Here is an 18,673-nt window from a genome sequence, read left to right on the forward strand (position 1 = left end):
CCTGAGCTTTTGGAAACCATTTCATTTAATTAGAATTAATATCTTCATCTCAGATGGTGACATGTTCTTTTAATTCTGTCAAATGTATAATTTTAAACTTGTTTAAATCTTGAAATGAGATTAAAAAACCTGTATATAATATTTTTATTATACCAATTTCTGCCCATCTGTAATGTCTTCTTACGGCACTTTAACATGACCTAAATAATTGAAGTAGGTCTTTATTCACAATCAACAAGAAAAATCATGAAACACATTTTTAAGGGGTTTTCAGCTCCAAAACCAAAATGCCTTTAAGTGAAAGAGAAATAAGAACAATTAGTAGTCACTTGATAAGCCTTTTTGGGTTTATTTCCAGAGATTAAGTGATTACTCAAATGAATAACACATCCTTTTGCAAATGAGATGGTTTCTAATCCCTTAACAAATCTTAAGGATATGGAAAAATTGTGACAAAGATTTGGCAAAATGCCATTCATTTATTTGTGTAAAAAGTTCTTTGGTACCTACCTATAATAATAAAATATAGGAGTAGAATTGGTGATGATCTCTATTTCACTTTACCAAAAAATGAGTCATCTAGTGATCTAGTCATCTAATTACATTAAATGATATAATTTAAAATGTTTTTAAAGCTCCATCCATCTATTAAGAGGTACAGTCCAATAAAGTTTTACTTTTTATGTAGGTAGTGATTCATCAAAATCTAATTTATAGTTATATTGTTTTCATATCCCAGTTCAATAATTATTTCCCTGATCTCCCTGACTTGATCAGTTCCCCCATCATGTCGCAGGTCCTGTATCTTACAGAGCTTAGATAGCTGTAATTTTGCATATGTTTATAAAATTATTTCATTACTGTCTATATCACCGGTAGATGGTAAACCCCATCAGAAAGGAGTCTCTTTTTTACTTTTTTTCCCCTGTGTCATTATATTTTCAGAATAGCTTAGTACCTGAAACACTGTAAGAATTTGGTAGAATTTATTTGCATAAATAAATAAATAATGAGTGAGACACTCATGAATCTTGGGCCTGAGCTGCTATTCCTCCCCTTAGGCAGTAGCAGTGACTGACTCATCCAGTAAGTTCCAGTTCCTTCACCCCTCAACCCTCCCCAGTGTCCTGCAGTTGTCACCAGAGACACCACCCAACAGGATGCTAGCAAAGCTCATCCCTTTCCTAATCATGGCCTTGATTCTGGGAAGCTGCCTCGGAAGCAACAAGCCCAGCAGTGAATTCAGAAACCAGGACTGGAAACAGTCCTGCCATTACTTTATCAGAGTTTACTAAGGTAGTGAGACTATAAATTAGCTTCTTCCTCTCCTTTCCTTTCTTTCCTTCCTTTCTTACCAGTGGTTCTCAAGTCACCCTGAGGACTTGTTAGACATGCAAATTTCTAGACCCCATCCTAGACCTATCAACTCATATCTCTGAGAATGAGGCATGGGAATCTGCATTTTCCAAGCAGATTCTCACTGTTTGATAAATACTGCTTTGTTATCACCATACTAATTCTAAACACCCAGGTGGTGCTTGTTTCACAGGCTAAAATTATACTCATAGCAGGGGCAGTGAAGCTTAATAGTGCTAGCCAATTCAAGTGTTCTTTCAGATGATATGTGCCAGGCCCTGAACTAGGTGCTAGGGAGACAAAGATGAGTAAAACTAGACATGGTCTCTTTTCTGGTGGCGCTTAGGGTCTAGCGAAGAGCACAGGCATTAACCAGAAACTCACAAATGTAACATTACAACTGGGATGTATGCTATGAGGGGAAAACACATGACGCACTAAAAGCATATGTTAGAGGGACGACTTAGTCTAGGGAGTTATGTTACACAGGGAAAGTGGCATTTGAAATAATATCTGAAAGATAAGAGTTAATTAAGCTAAGTCAGATGGGGAGCAGCAGAAGGGGTAAGGGAAGCAGAACTTTCTGGACAAAGAGACCGTCATATTGCAAAAGTCCTGTAGTGAGAGGCTTAAGCCAGTGTTTGGGGTAGAGGAAGCATAGATTGAGATGCAGCCTGGGAGGTGAATTAGGGGCCAGACCATGAGAGGCTTTGAAAGTCGTGTTAAGGGTATCAATTTATATATCTTAAGAACAATGGGATCTCATTTTGAGTTGAAATTAGATAACATGGTCAATTCTGCATTTTGAAAACTTCTCTCTGGCTGCTGTGGAGAAAGATTGAGGGCAGCAACCCTAGAAGTGTTGTCATTATTGTTATTTTATGGATAAGAAAATGAGCTTTAACGAAAATAACTTCCTCAAGGTCACGCAGCTAGTAAGTTGTGAAACCAGCTTTCAAACACTTATCTCCCTGACATCGGAGTATAAACTTAACCACACAGGGCTGTCTCTCCAGATCAAGGTAATAAACCCCAAAATAGAGTTAGTTACAATGATTTAAGAAAGGAAGAAACAAAGAGACTTATCTCTGACTCATTCTGACATTGCCTTGGTCATGACTGTCAGAGATCAAGGAGGGAAGCATAGGGTAGCTGAAGTTCCATGACTTAATCCAAACTTCAGTTACCTAATCTGTAAAATGGTAATAGTAATAATATGTACTTCATTGCATTGTTTCAGGATTCAATCAGAAAAAGAAGGTTAAATTCTTACTATACTATAGGTTAGTTAGAAGCCAACAAATGTTGATTATTATTACTATTATTATAATTATTATTACCTATTTTTCTTTATGACTGTCCACCACCCACTGCAGAAATCGATGGCATCATGTTACCTAACTGCCAATCAAGAAACCAAGATGCCCATGACTAGTTACTGTCCTTTGCTTCTTTGCACAATCAACTTGTTTCTAGACTAGCACACCAAATTTGGGATATCTCACAAATAAGCCTGACAATAATATCCTGACCTCAGGTCCATGGCATGTTTGACTTCAATTACTGTATGAGCTTTGTATCATAAAGAGTAGATTTAAATATTTTTAATTTCTTAAGTAAAATTGCAAAACTTTCCTTGAATATTATCAAAGACTGTAACGGTCTGTTGTCTTTGACATACAAAGAAGATAAGCTATTAGCAGGGAATGACACTTGGGTTATTTATCTAAGTAGATGTCATGTATTTTTAATGCTCTGTGGTATTGAATCCTTTATAAATATGGGATATCTTCTCAAAGCAACTAGCCAGAGTTACGGAGGCAGCAAACATTATCAACAATAAAAACATCATCATTAGCAAAAAACAGCAGATGTGGGCCTCAAAACCATGAACCTTGAAGCCCTGAATTATATGTGTAATTTTCCTGGCTGTTCTCCAGGTCCAATTCCCATTTTTACTCTTTTTATTACAGGTACATCCCTGACCGTCTTACCTGGTCCTCTGCCTTATCCAATGTGCATTTCTTCATTGCCTCCTTTTAGTCAACCAAGTCTTCCCTTTCCACCCCTTGGCCTTTACAGCTTAGTCATTACAAACTAGCATATAAAAGTCCAAGCATTTACATTAACTGCACCAAAAGGTAGTCAAATATTTTAGGAAGTGGAAAGTTATCCTCACGGTGACAAAGGGAAATTGTTTCACCTTCGGATTTAACTCCCTCTTTGAGAGTTACTTACTGGGCTTCTGTTGTATGTGTGCCCAGCACTATGCTAAAGGGCTGAGAGGGCAGAGGAGAGGCAGAGAGTGCAAAAACGGGAATGAGCTGCAGTCCTTTTCAAGAAGATTGCAACTGTTGGTGAAAAGGACATGCATGCATTTACACAACAACAGTTACAACAGCTAACTTTTATGAAGGGCTTACTGTGTGCCAGGCAAGGTATATATTATTTCTTTTAATCCTCTTTGGTTGTATATTAGTTATCTACTGCTCAGTGAACAAATTACTATAAAACACAGTGGCTTAAAACAGCAATAAACATTCACTATCAGTTTCTGCAGGTGAGGAATTTGATAGTGGCTTAGATGAGTGGTTATGGTGTAGGTTATCTCATGAAGTTGCAGTCAAGATGTTGGCTGGGGCTGCAGCTATCTGAAGGCTTGACTGGGATTGGAGGATCCACTTCCACAATGGCTCGCTTACACAGCTGTCAAGTTGTTGCTGGCTGTTGGCAGGAGGCCTCATGTTCTCCTTGTGGGTTTCTCCAGAGAGCTGCTTAAGGGTCCTTATGACATAGCAGCACATTGTACCACATTCTTGGCAAATTATTTTCTGCCTTTTTGCTTATAGCCATACTAGTGGGTATATAGTAGCATCTCATTGTAGTTGTTTTTTTTGTTTGTTTGTTTGTTTTGCAGTACGCGGGCCTCTCACTGTTGTGGCCTCTCCCGTTGCGGAGCACAGGCTCTGGATGCGCAGGCTCAGTGGCCATGGCTCACGGGCCCAGCCACTCTGCGGCATGTGGGATCTTCCCGGACCGGGGCACGAACCTGCGTCCCCTGCATCGGCAGGCGGACTCCCAACCACTGCGCCACCAGGGAAGCCCCTCATTGTAGTTTTAATTTACATTTCCCTAGTGACTGATGATGTTGAACACCTCATTTGCTTATTTGCCATTTGTATATCTTTTTTTGATGAGGTGTGTAAATCTTTTGTCCATTTATAAATGGTTTTTTTTGTTGTTGTTTTCTTATTATTTAGTTTTGAGGATTGTTTCTATATTCTGGATACAAGTCCTTTAACAGATAGATTATTTGCAAATATTTTCTCTGCCAGTGTGTAGCCCATCTTTTCATTTTTTTCAGTGTCTCTTGAAGAACAGTTCTTAGTTTTAGTAAGTACCAATTTATTAAGTTTTTCTTTTGTAGATCATGCTTTTGCTGCTGAATATAAGAAATCTTTGCTAAGCTCAAGGTCACTAAGATTTTCATCTAGTTTTTTCTTTTACAAGTTTTATAGTTTCACCACTTACATTTAGGACTATGATCTATTTCAAGTTAATTTTCCTATGTGGTATGAGGTTTTTTGTTAGCTGTCAGTTTTTTTTATTTCACAATATTTCTTAGAGATCTTCTCATATCTGTACATAAAGAGCTTCTTTATTCATTTTTTGAGCCAAATTCCTGCTCTGATGGAGCTTATATTCTAGTTGCAGGAAGATAGACAATAAAACATATTGTATGTAAAATGGTGATATAGGAAGTGTGGGTGGGAAGGACAGTTATAATTAGGGTGGTTAAGTGAGTCTCACTGAGAAGTTGATATTTTAATAAAGACTGAAGGAGGTAAGGGCCTTGGTAAAGCACTGGGTAGGGAGAACAGATGCATAAAAACTCTGGCAAAGGGAACACTAATTACAAAAATCTTAAATCAAGACAGGCCTGTCATAAGGTAGAAACTGTAAGGAGGCCCCTGTGGCTGAAGTAAAGTGAGTGAAGGGAATAACAGTGAGAAGTGAAGTTAGAGAGGTAAGAGGTATGTGACTTGTAGGCTATTGTGAGGACTAGGGCTTTTCCTCTGAGATGAGAAGCTACTAGAGAGTTTGGAGGAGTGACAAGATCTGGCTTATACTTGAAAGGATCCCACTGACTGCAGTGTTCAGAATAGACTATAAGGGGCAAGGGTAGAGACAGAAAGACCAGGAAGAAGGCTACTGCAATAATTCAGTAAGAAATGGTATAGACATTTCTCCAAAGAAGATATACAGATTGCCAACAAACACATGAAAGGATGCTCAACATCACTAATCATTAGAGAAATGCAAATCAAAACTACAATGAGGTATCACCTCACACCGGTCAGAATGGCCATCGTCAAAAAATTTACAAACAATAAATGCTGGAAAGGGTGTGGAGAAAAGGGAACCCTCTTGCACTATTGGTGCGAGTGTAAATTGATACAGCCACTATGGAGAACAGTATGGAGGTTCCTTAAAAAACTAAAAATAGAACTACCATATGACCCAGCAATCCCACTACTGGGCATATACAGTGAGAAAACCATAATTAAAAAAGAGACGTGTACCACAATGTTCATTGCAGCACTATTTACAATAGCCAGGACATGGAACGAACCTAAGTGTCCATCAACAGAGAAATGGATAAAGAAGATGTGGCACATATATACGATGGAATATTATTCAGCCATAAAACGAGACGAAATTGAGTTATTTGTAGTGAGGTGGGCGGACCTAGAGTCTGTCGTACAGAGTGAAGTAAGAAAGCAAAACAAATACCGTATGCTAATGCATATTTACGGAATCTAAAAAAAAAAAAAATGGTAGTGATGAACCTAGGTGCAGGACAGGAATAAAGACGCAGGCGTAGAGAATGGACTTGAGGACATGGGGAGGGGGAAGGGTAAGCTGGGATGAAGTGAGAGAGTGGCGTGGACATATATACACTACCAGATGTAAAATAGATAGCTAGTGGGAAGCAGCCGCATAGCACAGGGAGATCAGCTTCGTGCTTTGTGACCACCTAGAGAGGTGGGATAGGGAGGGTGGGAGGGAGATGCAAGAGAGAGGAGATATGGGGATATAGGTATACATAAAGCTGATTCACGTTGTTATACAGCAGAAACTAACACAACAATGTAAAGCAATTATGCTCCAATAAAGATGTTAAAAAAATAATGGTAGTAGTTTAGACCAGTGTGGTAGCAATGAGGTTAGTGAGAAATGGCTGGCTTTTGGATGCATTCTTAAGGTAGCGCTAATGGGCTTTGCTCATGGTCTCGATGGAGGGTGGGGAGTGGGTATGGGAGCAAGAGAAGGGTTAGGGCAACTCCAAGATTTTGGGCCTGAGCATCTGGAAGAATGGAGTGTTTCTTACTCCTTTACTACCATAGTGTGTCATCAAACATTTTAATCTTTGCCAGATTGGTAGCTGAAAAAATGGTATCTAATGTAGTTTTTACCCTATATTTTAACTGTGAAAATTGTCAAACATACAAAAAATTGAAAGAATAGTACCCACTTCATACTGACTTAATAAAGGATATTTATTAGCTCAAATAATTGGCTATCCAGAGATACAATGGAATTCAGGTTTCATTTGACTCAGTAACTTAACCATGTCATCAAGAATTTAGGAAGGAGGGGAAAGAGAGAGAGACAGACAGACAGACAGAGAGATAGAGAGGCTCCCTCACTACACTCCGTAAGAAAAGTGAATAAACTTTTTATTTGCCCCAGCAAATATGTCTCTTTATCTGGAATTGGACTATATGCCCACTCCTGAAAACACAGCTGTGGCCAAGGGATAGGATTTTGCCCAATACCTTAGACCTGGCTTGCATGTCCCACTCCTAGAGCCAGGGTGAAAGAATCCTCAAGTACACACGGCCTATACCTGGGGAAGGTGCCCACACTCAAAATCGGAATGGATGCCAAGAGAAAGGGATCAATATCTTCCCCATGCCTTCGTCCCAAGTACTATGGGAATTTTAAACTTTGCCATACTGCACCCCACCTCCCCAGCTGGAATCTCTGAAGAGTGGCCTTTCATTTCTCGGAATGATCTATGGCATTGATTTCCTGCGTTTGTCAAATTTTCAATCATCCTACTTGTTAATTCACTTCCTACAGTTGCTGTCATCTTTTTTGCACTGATATGCCATCATTTCTCAAGATACTCCGACACATGGCAGTAGTGTTATCAGACTTTTACTGAAGGTTTAGGGTCATGGAGAGGATTATAACATAGCGCAGAATTCAAAATTGAACCCTAGATGTCAATGCTATTACCTGAAATTTCCCTGACCACCGTGTCTTGGGGACTAGTGATTTTAAAATATGTCTGCAAATTGTTAGATACTTCTCTCTTCAAAAAGTGGAGCCTAATTGCCCTACCCTTGAATGTGGACTGAGAGTTAGTGACTCGCTTTTAACAAATAATATGTGGCATAAGTGAAGACATGGCTTCTGAGGCTAGGTCATCAAAAGAATAAAGCTTCTGGGCTTCCCTGGTGGCGCAGTGGTTGAGAGTCCACCTGCCGATGCAGGGGACACGGGTTCGTGCCCCGGTCCGGGAAGATCCCACATGCCGTGGAGCGGCTGGGCCCATGAGCCACAGCCGCTGAGCCTGCGCGTCCGGAGCCTGTGCTCCGCAACGGGAGAAGCCACAGCAGTGAGAGGCCCGCGTACCGCAAAAAAAAAAAAAAAAAAAAGAATAAAGCTTCTACCTGGCACTCACACTCTCCCTCTCTCTCAGATCACTCTGGGAGAAGCCAGCTTCCACATCATGAAGACACTCAAGGATCCCTGGAAAAGTCCCACGTGAGAAGGCACAGAGGCCTCCCAACAATAGACAGCATCAACTTGCCAGCCATCACTTAGCAGCGCATACTTCAGTGCCAGTTAAGATGTTAGATGACTAGAACCCCAGCTGACATCTTTTTTTTTTTAATGTTTATTTGGTTGCACCAGACCTTAGTTGAGGCATGTGAACTCTTAGCTGCGGCATGCATGTGGGATCTAGTTCCCTGACCAGGGATCGAACCCAGGGCTCCTGCATTGGGAGCATGGAGTCTTATCCACTGTGCCACCAGGGAAATCCCCCCAGTTGACATTTTTTTTTAATATTTATTTTTATTTTTTAAAATTCATGTATTTATTTTTTTGGTTGTGTTGGGTCTTCGTTGCTGCACGTGGGCTTTCTCTAGTTGCGGCAAGCTGGGGCTACTCTTCGTTGTGGTGTGCGGGCTTCTCATTGCAGTGGCTTTTCTTGTTGTGGAGCAGGAGCTATAGAGCGCAGGCTCAGTCGTGTGGCATACAGGCTTAGCTGCCCTGAGGCATGTGGGATCTTCCTGGACCAGGGATCAAACCCACGTCCCCTGCATTGGTAGGCGGATTTTCAACCACTGTGCCACCAGGGAAATCCCCCAGCTGACATCTTGATTGCAACCTCATGAGAGACACTGAGCCAAGCTGCTCCTAAATTCCTGACCCACGAAAACTGGGAGAGATAATAATTTGTTATGCAACTATAGACAAAGAATACAGGGACTCTCTCATGTGCTCTTCTCTCCAGTCCCAACTGTCACCATCTTGCAGAGGTCCCTCATCTTTCTTTTATCTCATTTGTTTTTTCCTTTACCAGAGCTCCCTGAACCTAGTTTCTAGAGGGAATGCTCAAAATTCCTGTATTTTATTTGGAGAGTAATTGAAGTCTTCTTGGTCTAAACCTCTCCCATCTAGACTAAGCCCAGGGGATCCCACTCTCCCTGACCAAACATACCCATTATGGTCCAAAACCTAGATATTCTGTCTTCCTACCTGGCCAGCTGGTACCAGGTCCACTCAAACAGCTGCCAGCTTTTAAAACAAGTATTCTTGCCCTAATAGAAGTATGCATGAGCAAAGTGCTACAAGAGCAGAGAGGAAGCACCTAAGCTGACTGGGGGAGCTCATAGAGAGAAGGTGACATTTGAGCTGTGTTTTGAAGGATAAGTAGGAGTTCATTTGGTAGAGAAGTGAAAGAAAGTCATTTAAGCAGAGGTAATAACAAGTACAAGGGCTCAGAGGTAAGAAAAGGCATAATTCTGAGACCTGTAAATATGTCAGGGTTGTGCATGAGAATACCTGTTGAGGAGCTTGGTTGATGTTGGGGGCTAGATCATATCAGGCATTGTAAGCCACATATATCAGTTAGGAGACCAAAGCTAACAGAATCCCCTGATTCAACTGACTTAAAAATAAGAACAATAATGAATTTAGTATCTCAAATAGTAAGTCCGTAAGTAGGGCTGCTCCCATGTTGGTTACCTTCACAGCTTAATGATGTTATCAAGGACGCAGGTTTTTTCCATATTTCTATTCTGTTATTCCCAGGCTTGTCCCCTATCCCCCACCCCAACCCTACCCCCGTGGTTGTAAGATGACTAAAGCAGCTCCAGGTACCCTTAAGATTACTTCTGGAGGTAGAAAAGGGGCCTTTTCTTCTCTCTCGTTATGTAAACTTTTGATTGACATACTCCTTTTAAGATGGAGAAAGCCTTTCCCAGAAATGTCTTCCCTCCTCCTCCCATTCCTCCCAACAGCTGACTTCCCTTTAGTATCATTGGCTAGAATTGCATCATATGCCCAGGCTCAGTATTTGGTAAGGGAATAGGCCACCATGATTGATGTAGACCAGTCACAGTTTACTCCCTAGGGCTGAGGTGGGAGCTAGCACTCTTGAAGCACATGGTGAAGCATAGCAGTGTGGTTACTAGAATAAAATTGGGATTCTGTTAACAAGGTGGAAGTTTTGGCTAGGCAGTCAGCAGAATCTGCCACACCATGCCAAGGAATTTGAACTATCTCCCACTGGGATGGAAAACCACAGAAGATTTTAAAACAGGAAATAGCATGATTATATTTCACTTTGTCAGAATAGAGGGGTACTCAAGAGGGGCATGGGTCTGGAGGTAGGGCCACCAGTTAGAAGATTTCATCAGAAGATATTAGAGAGGATTTTAGGCATTTGAATTAAGAACACCTAGTGACTAATTGGAATGGGAAAAGGAAGTAGAAGGGATAGATTCAAGAATGACTTGCATGTAAGCTAGACAGCTACATGTCAAAGAATGAAATTAGAACACTACCTAACACCATACACAAAAATAAACTCCAAATGGATTGACCTAAATGTAAGACCAGACACTCTAAAACTCTTAGAGGAAAACATAGGAAAAACACTCTTAGACATAAACCACAGCAAGATCTTTTTTGACCCACCTCCTAGAGTAATGAAAACAAAAGTAAACAAATGGGATCTAATTAAACTTAAAAGCTTTTGCACAGCAAAGGAAACCATAAACAAGATGAAAAGACAACCCTCAGAATGGGAGAAAATATTTGCAAATGAAACAACGGACAAAGGATTAATCTCCAAAATATACAAACAGCTCATGGAGCTCAATATCAAAAAAACCAAACAATCCAGTTAAAAAATGGGTAGAAGACCTAAATAGACATTTCACCAAAGAAGACATACAGATGGCCAAGAGACACATGAAAAGATGCTCAACATCACTATTAGAATCAAAACTACAATGAGGTATCACCTCACACCGGTCAGAATGGCCATTATCAAAAAATCTAGAAACAATGTTGGAAAGGGTGTGGTGATAAGGGAACCCTCCTGCACTGTTGGTGGGAATGTAAGTTGATACAGCCACTATGGAGAACAGTATGGAGGTTCCTTAAAAAACTAAAAATAGAACTACCATATGACCCAGCAATCCCACTACTGGGCATATACCCTGAGAAAACCATAATTCAAAAAGAGACATGTACCACAATGCTCATTGCAGCACTGTTTACAATAGCCAGGACATGGAACCAACCTAAATGTCCATCAACAGATGAATGAGTAAAGAAGATGTGGCATGTATGTACAATGGAATATTACTGAGCCATAAAAAGAAACGAAATTGGGGCTTCCCTGGTGGCGCAGTGGTTGAGAGTCCGCCTGCCAATGCAGGGGACACGGGTTCGTGCCCTGGTCCGGGAAGATCCCACATGCTGCGGAGCGGCTGGGCCCGTGAGCCATGGCCACTGAGCCTGCGTGTCCGGAGCCTGTGCTCCACAACGGGAGAGGCCACAACAGTGAGAGGCCCGCATACCGCAAAAAAAAAAAAAAAAAAAAAAAAGAAACGATATTGAGTTATTCGTAGTGAGGTGGATGGACCTAGAGTCTGTCATACAGAGTGAAGTCAGAAAGCAAAACAAATACCGTATGCTAACGCATATTTATGGAATCTGAAAAATAAAAAATGGTACTGATGAACCTAGTGGCAGGGCAGGAATAAAGATGTAGACATAGAGAATGGACTTGAGGACACTGTGGCGGGGAGGGGGGAACTGGGGCAAAGTGAGAGTAGCATTGACATATATACACTACCAAATGTAAAATAGTTAGCTAGTGGGAAGCCGCAGCATAGAACAGGGAGATCAGCTTGGCGCTTTGCAACGACCTAGAGGGGTGGGATAGGGAGGGTGGGAGGGAGGCTCAAGAAGGAGGGGATATGGGGATATATGTATGCATATGGCTGATTTACTTTGCTGTACAATAAAAACTAACACAGTATTGTGAAGCAATTATACTCCAATAAAGATCTATTAAAAAAATTTAAAAAAAATAACTTGCAGATACCTGCTTGGGTGAATCACAGGGTATTTTGTCAAAGTTGGGAATATGCATGGAGGAGGTTTGGGTGGATAAGGTGAGAATGGAGAGACAGTGAATTTGGTCTTCGACAGTGAGGTACCTACAGGACACATGAAGAGAGATCAGTAAACTTGGAGGGGAGAGCAAAGACCACATTAAATTCCATTAGAGTTTAGGGCAGGATGGAGTGTGGAATGAAGGAGAATTGATGAGGAGAAATAAAGCGATGCAGACAATGGACACAGTGTGGGACTGGTTTGACTGATTTTGCTCAGGGTGGGTAGAGTCAAGGATGCCTTGAGAAAATTGCAAATGTAATTGTAGACAAGCCTTTAAAAAGCAGTTAAAAACCTGTTTTGAAATATGGATTTCTGTAATTTGTTTCAACATGTTGAATTACAGCAAATGAGATGGAGAAATGATCTCAACCCATTTTTTTTGGCCTCCTAACTGGAAACCTCAGAACTTAGCCCTGTAGGCTGTTAATCAGATAAGCACTGCAGGCTTTACCATGCCTGAGAGCATATGGAGTGATTGAAGGAATTATTGTCCAAACCAGATGGACAAAGAAGGTATAATGAGAAAGTGTTGGGATTAAAATGTAGGTTTCTTTTCTGTTTTATAACAGTAGTTACAAAATATAAATTAGATGTTTCAATGCACCTTCAAGTTCTAAGTTAATATAGTTCATAAACCATATGAAACAAGTACTATTTAAAACATAAATAGGAATTTTATTTCCACTCAAAAACACTCATTTAGTGGAACACTGGAGTTTGAAATATACATAGATTAGATTTAGAACTGCACAGTTGGCTGGCAACTTCAAGAATTAAAAAAAAAAACAAAGCCAAAACATTTGTTGAGCTTTTCCTATGTCTACCTTGTTCCAGGCACTGAACTGGGCTCTAGAATAAAATCACCTGGTATTTTGTAATTTTTTGTGGTTAATCCTAACTTTATGCAGCTATTATACTCGATGTGGTTTCTGGGGCCTGGATAAAATATAACACTTGAAGCAGAGTAGGGACTGAGGGACAAAAAGAAAATTGAGAATTGAAGGAGAAAAGCAACCTAGGAAACCCAACAAGGTTGGGAGGGTAATGGAGGAAAAAAGAAACAGTCATGAGAGACTGAATACGCAAACTGGATAATGGCCAGACCGTACATGACAATTAAAACTCTGACCCACAGCCTCTGCAGCAATCAGCCCAGAACCCTCATGATTGGTCAATAACTGTCAGCTTCCCTAATTTTTGCCCCTGCCCTTCCAACTCAGGACCGACTGGTGAAGGTCAAATATGCTCCCCCAAAACAATCACATTAGATGCCTTGCTTCTAGTTAGCCTGCCTCCAGCTTCCCCATGCCATTCGGTGCATACATGAAATCTTCCCTTTTTGTTTTTCCACCTTAAACTTCCCCACTCCCTTGACAGCCTTTGATTCTCTGCCAGATGCCAAGTGATAGTGGTTGACTGCCCTGTTACAGCAGGCATAGAATAAATAGCCTCTTTGTTCTCATTTGGGTGGTCTTCATTTATTTCCACAGTCATTCATTCACATATTTATCATATATTAGTTGTATTTTATGTGCCAGGCAGTACCCAACATTGCTATGCAAGCAGATAGTCCTTGCCCTCAAGGATATTCTGTCTACTGGGATAGACAGATACGTAAATATAATTGTAATTCAGTGTGGTAAGTGAAACAACATATAAAGGAGGTGTAGATCAAGTAAGGCTTTTAGGGGAAGTGACCCTTAAATCGAGTGGTAAGGGTTGAGGACGAGTTGACCCGGTAAAGAGGCAGGGAAGGATACTCAAGGCAGGTGGAGGGGAGGGGTGGAGGAGGCAGAGTGAGCAAAGCCCAAGAGGGCAGAAACCACAGAGGTGCGTTGCTGGAGCATGATAAGGGAGGTGCGGAGCAGTAGCAGATGCTGCATGGGCAGGTCGTGGACGGCCATGCGTGTGCCAAGTTTGTAAGGACTTGGATTTCATCCTGTCCAAGCGGCTCCCGCCTGGACATGAGAGAAGAGGCTGGTGTAAGCAAGGTACAAAAACAACATTCAGGAAACATTACCTTTTGTGTATCACTGTTAAGGTCTGGGAGGGCAGGAACACAGCCGCTCTTAATGTTTGGCTCACAGTAGACATTAAATGAATGTGGAATGAATGGATATAAGCGCTGCGGTGTAGTCGTCATTACCCCCCAACTTGTGTTTTTTTCTCATGGGACAACACAGTGGATCCGGGGCATCTGTTTGGGAGGCTGTAGGGAAGGTTTGTGGTGGGAGAACTGCCATTCTGCAGGGCAGGATTTGTGGACACAAAACCTCCGACTGGCTTTAGGCAAGGGATGCACTTGTGTCGCGAACACCCCGAGACCCACGCACCCGAGCCGCTCCGTCCTGAAAACGGCCGCAGAGAAAACAGCCAGCAGAGAACTAGCGCCCCCGAGAGGGTAGCAGCCGCAAGGTACCTGGGCGCCGCTCCGTACTGCTCACCTGTGAGCCACAGCCGGCCCCTCCAGGGGGAGCCCCGTACGACGCCCTTCCGGATTGGACGCGCTCGAAATCCCGGGGCGGGCATTAAGGCCTAGCGCTCTAGGGGACTGGCCACCCTGGCGGACCGACGTGCGGCCGACGGAGCTGGTTCGCCCGCGGCCCCAGCTGGGCGGAAGGCGGGCCCCTCTCCGCGGGTCCCCTGTCAGTTATTGGCTCCCTGCGGTTTCCTTGGGGACGTGGCGCCGCCGGCGGCCCAGGCCTCCTTCCGGCTCGGTTAGAGGCCGCGGGGAGCACCTCCGGACCTAGCAGAGCGGAGCTGAGGGAGCCGGCGGGCCGCTCGACCCGTGAGTGTGAGCTCGGGAGGGCTGCGGGGCCGGGAGGGGCGGACCGCGGGTTCCTCGAGGATGTCGCTGGCCCTCTAGAATACCCCGCTCCCAGGGAGCCTGGGTAGGGTCCACTGAGCCCCAGGAACAAGAGCATACGGATCTGGAGTGGGAGCCCGGGGAGTGGGTGGACGCCATGAGCTTCTCGTGGTGGGATATGGGGTCTAGTCTCGTGGGTACTGCTGGAGGTGAGCCGGAACCCCAACCAGCTCTTTCCAGGCTGCAGACTTCGGAGATGACTGGGACGAGGAGACCACCTTCTCAAGGCAAAAGGAAAAGGAGGTGACAGGCCTTGAGACCACTGAAGGGAACCCATGGCTAGGTAAGGTTGCAGACTTTATCCTCAGCTGGGAGCTCGGTGGGGGGTGGCTGGGAGATTGTTACGAGTGAGGTTTGCTCTAGGGCTGCATATGGACTTCGCAGCCTGGTCAGATGGATGCAAAGATCAAAGCTGCATTCTTTTGAAGGCAGATTCAACAATACCTTACAGCCCAGAGCCCCCGGGGTGATAGAGTGAGTGCTTGCTCTGCTCTGGTAAGTGCTAGATTGTAATGTTCTTTCAAATTTCCACTTGAGTGAGGCTAGGTGCCCCTTGAGGAGGTTAAAAAAAACACAAAAAACAAAAACAAAACAAAAAAAATTTTTTTAATGAACTTTGAAAACAGACCGAGGTCCTTCTGAATTACCATGGAAAGTGAACTTCACAGTTGAGTATGCTTATCCATACATTATAACACTCTGAAGCTTTCAGAAAAGATTAATGTGGATCTGTGGAGCAACAGGTACCAAATGAGACAGTCGTCAAATAGAGTAAGTGGAGAAAGATGCAGAACAGTAGGTATGATGTAAAACCAAAGGAATGGAGATACAGACACACACAGATATATTACCTATATGGTATGTATTTATGCTTGTGTATACAAGAATATCTCTGGGTAACAGTGGTTGCCTCTGAGAGGGAAATGATGGGGTTAAGGCACAAGACTCACTTTCCACTATATATCCTTTAAACTGTTTGATTTTTTTTTATTGTGTGCGTATGTTACCTATTAAAATATTTTTAAAAATCAGTTGAATAAATTTTCTGACTATCCAGTTTTTTTGACAGCATTCTTGATGGGAATGTTACAAGTGCTCTGATTCTTCAGTGTTATGAGATTGCACAGGGAGACTGGTGATCTTTTCATTAACATGAAGTTGGTTCTTTGAACTGCATCCCAAAGTGCACTCTGAAAAAAGAGCAGAGAAGCCTTTTTTTATTTATATAGTAGAAGCTCCATGAACTCTATATGTCCTTTTCTAAAATTCGAGACTAAATGAACATTTAGACTTCTGGGGGCATAAATTTTTTGCCTTTATCAGGAAGCGCTTTAATTCAGCTTAAAAACCATTTTTTAGCACTGGATTGTAGAGACTTTTCTTACTAATGTTTGTCTCATTTCAGGATCAGTTTTTCTTACCTCTGCCCAGCTTCCTGGTACTTCACTGTGCCCACAGTGAGCCCATTTCCCCGGCAGCGGGTGGCATTCCTAGGACTCTTCTTCATATCCTGTCTCCTTTTGCTTATGTTAATCATGGACTTTAGACATTGGGGTGCTTCATTACCACGAGACAGGCAATACGAAAGGTGAGTCAGCTTTACATCGCTTCGATTGGTTTTGGTGTTGAAGTCATAAATATTTTGATAAGCTGTTTAACACACTACCACCTTTGACTCTTTTGGGGAATACCGCACTTTTATTAGTAAAACTGTATGCCACTTATTACATAAAGAAGATCTTAAGCCCCATTTCGGCAATGTTCAGTTTTGATTCAGCAGTGCTGTTGCTGCATTTTAACCATGAAAGACATCTTTCTGTTTTTTTGTCTTGGTGGGCTGACTTACTGGGTGCATAAATGTTTAGGATTGTTATGTACTCTTGATGAATTGACCCTTTTATCATTCTTAAATGACTCTGTTTATCTTTGATTATATTCTTTGCTCTGAAATCTACTAGTCTGGTATTAATATATGAACAGCAACTTCAGCTTTCTTGTGTCAGTGTTAGCATGATAGATGTTTTTCCATTCTTTTAGTTTTAGCCTATTTGTGTCTTTATGTTTAAAGTGAGCTTCTTGTAGGCAGAGTTTAGTTGAGTCTTTTTTTCTACCCAATCTGACAATGTCTGCCTTTTATTTGGGCCCTTCAGGCTATTTACATTTATCAATTGTTTAGATTTTAATCTGTCTTGCTATTTGTTTTCTGCTTGTCACATCTGTTCTTTGTTTGTCTTTCCTCTTTTTTTCCCTTCTTTTGAATTGAGTACATTTTTTATGATTCCACTTTAGCCCCTTTCTTGGCTTATTAGATATAACTCTGTTTTTATTTTTTCAGTGGTTGCTTTAGGGTTTAGAGTATACATCTTTAACTTATTACTTCAAGTAATATTATACCTCTTCACACACAGTGTAAGAACCTAACAACAGTGTACTTTCATTCCTCTCTTTCCCCTTGGCCTTGGTGCTATTGTTGTCATATCTTTTACTTCTACATATGTTATAAGCTCCACCATGTGTTATTATTTTTGCTTTAAGCATTCAATTATTTTTTAAAGAGGTTTTTAAAAATAAGAAAAAAAGGCTTGTATATTTACCATTTCTGGGCCTCTTCATTCCTTTGTGTAGATTTCATATTTCCATCTGGTATCATTTTCCTTTTGCCTAAAGGTCTTCCTTTAACATTTCTAGTAGTGTGAGTTTGTGGTTGGTGAATTCTTTAAACTTTTATGTGACTGGAAAAGTCTTTATTTTGTTTTCCCTTTAAAAGAAATGTTCACTGAGTATGGAACTCTAGGTTGATCGTTTTCTTCTTTCATTACTTTACAGACGATGCTTCACTGTCTTCTGGCTTGTCTTAGGAGAAGTCTGCTGTCATTTTTATCTTTGTTCTCTCTGTACATAATATGTCTTCCTCTGGCTGCTTTTAAGGTTTTCTCTTTATCACTGGTTTTAAACAATTCGATTATGATGTGCCTTGGTGTAGTTTTCTTCATGATTCTTTTTTCTTTTTTTTTAAGATTTTTTAAAAATTATTTTTAAAAATTTATTTATTTAATTTTATTTTTGGTTGTGTTGGGTCTTCGTTGCTGCGCACGGGCTTTTCTCTGGTTGTGGCAAGCGGGGGCTACTCTTCATTGGGGTGCACAGGCTTCTCATTGCAGTGGCTTGTCTTGTTGTGGAGCATGGGCTCTAGGCACGTGGGCTTCAGTAGTTGTGGCATGTGGGCTCAGTAGTTGTGGCTCGCGGGCTCCAGAGTGCAGGTTTAGTAGTTGTGACACACAGACTTAGTTGCTCCATGGCATGTGGGGTCTTCCTGGACCAGTGAGTCCAGGAAGTGGTGATCTATATAGCTGGAGAGGTAGATCAGGCTGGGCCTATTAAGCCATTTTAGGGGGTTTAGACTTTATCTTAAGGGCAGAGGGAAGACTTTGAAAGGCTTTGAAGAGTGATATGATCAGAAATGCTTTTTACAGAAAGGTCATTTTGATGGCATGGTGGAGAATGAATTGGAATCCTCCAGTAGAGAGATGATGGTGGCCTAGACTTGGGTGGCAGCAATGATGATGAAGAGAAGTAAATGCATCTGAGGGATACGTGGGAGGTGGAGTGATCTGATAGTTCTTATCTACCACTAAACTCAGGTGGCCAGATTCAATAAATACTTATGCTGAATTAATT

The 18,673-nt window shown here is 41.8% G+C and overlaps 1 protein-coding gene across 5 annotated transcripts in view; it reads left to right on the plus strand.

The window, feature by feature from the left end:
- The first annotated feature begins 14,566 nt into the window (after positions 1-14,566).
- Positions 14,567-18,673, plus strand: part of ENTPD7 (ectonucleoside triphosphate diphosphohydrolase 7) — a 58,122-nt gene continuing 54,015 nt past the window's right edge. Inside the window, exons 1-4 of one of the 5 annotated variants that reach the window (XR_007471345.1) lie at positions 14,765-14,917; positions 15,176-15,278; positions 15,359-15,490; positions 16,401-16,583. Coding sequence is in view for 2 of the 5 variants with exons in the window: in XM_049697112.1 (XP_049553069.1) it covers positions 15,271-15,278; positions 16,401-16,583 (191 nt within the window). In the remaining 3 variants the exon portion in view is untranslated. Of the gene's footprint in view, positions 14,918-15,168; positions 15,279-15,358; positions 15,491-16,400; positions 16,584-18,673 lie in introns of those variants that run through there. The other 4 variants (XM_049697112.1, XM_049697111.1, XR_007471343.1 and 1 more) reach the window with 4 other exon arrangements.

The sequence above is a fragment of the Orcinus orca genome, chromosome 14, assembly GCF_937001465.1.
Source record: "Orcinus orca chromosome 14, mOrcOrc1.1, whole genome shotgun sequence".
Lineage (NCBI taxonomy): Eukaryota > Metazoa > Chordata > Mammalia > Artiodactyla > Delphinidae > Orcinus > Orcinus orca.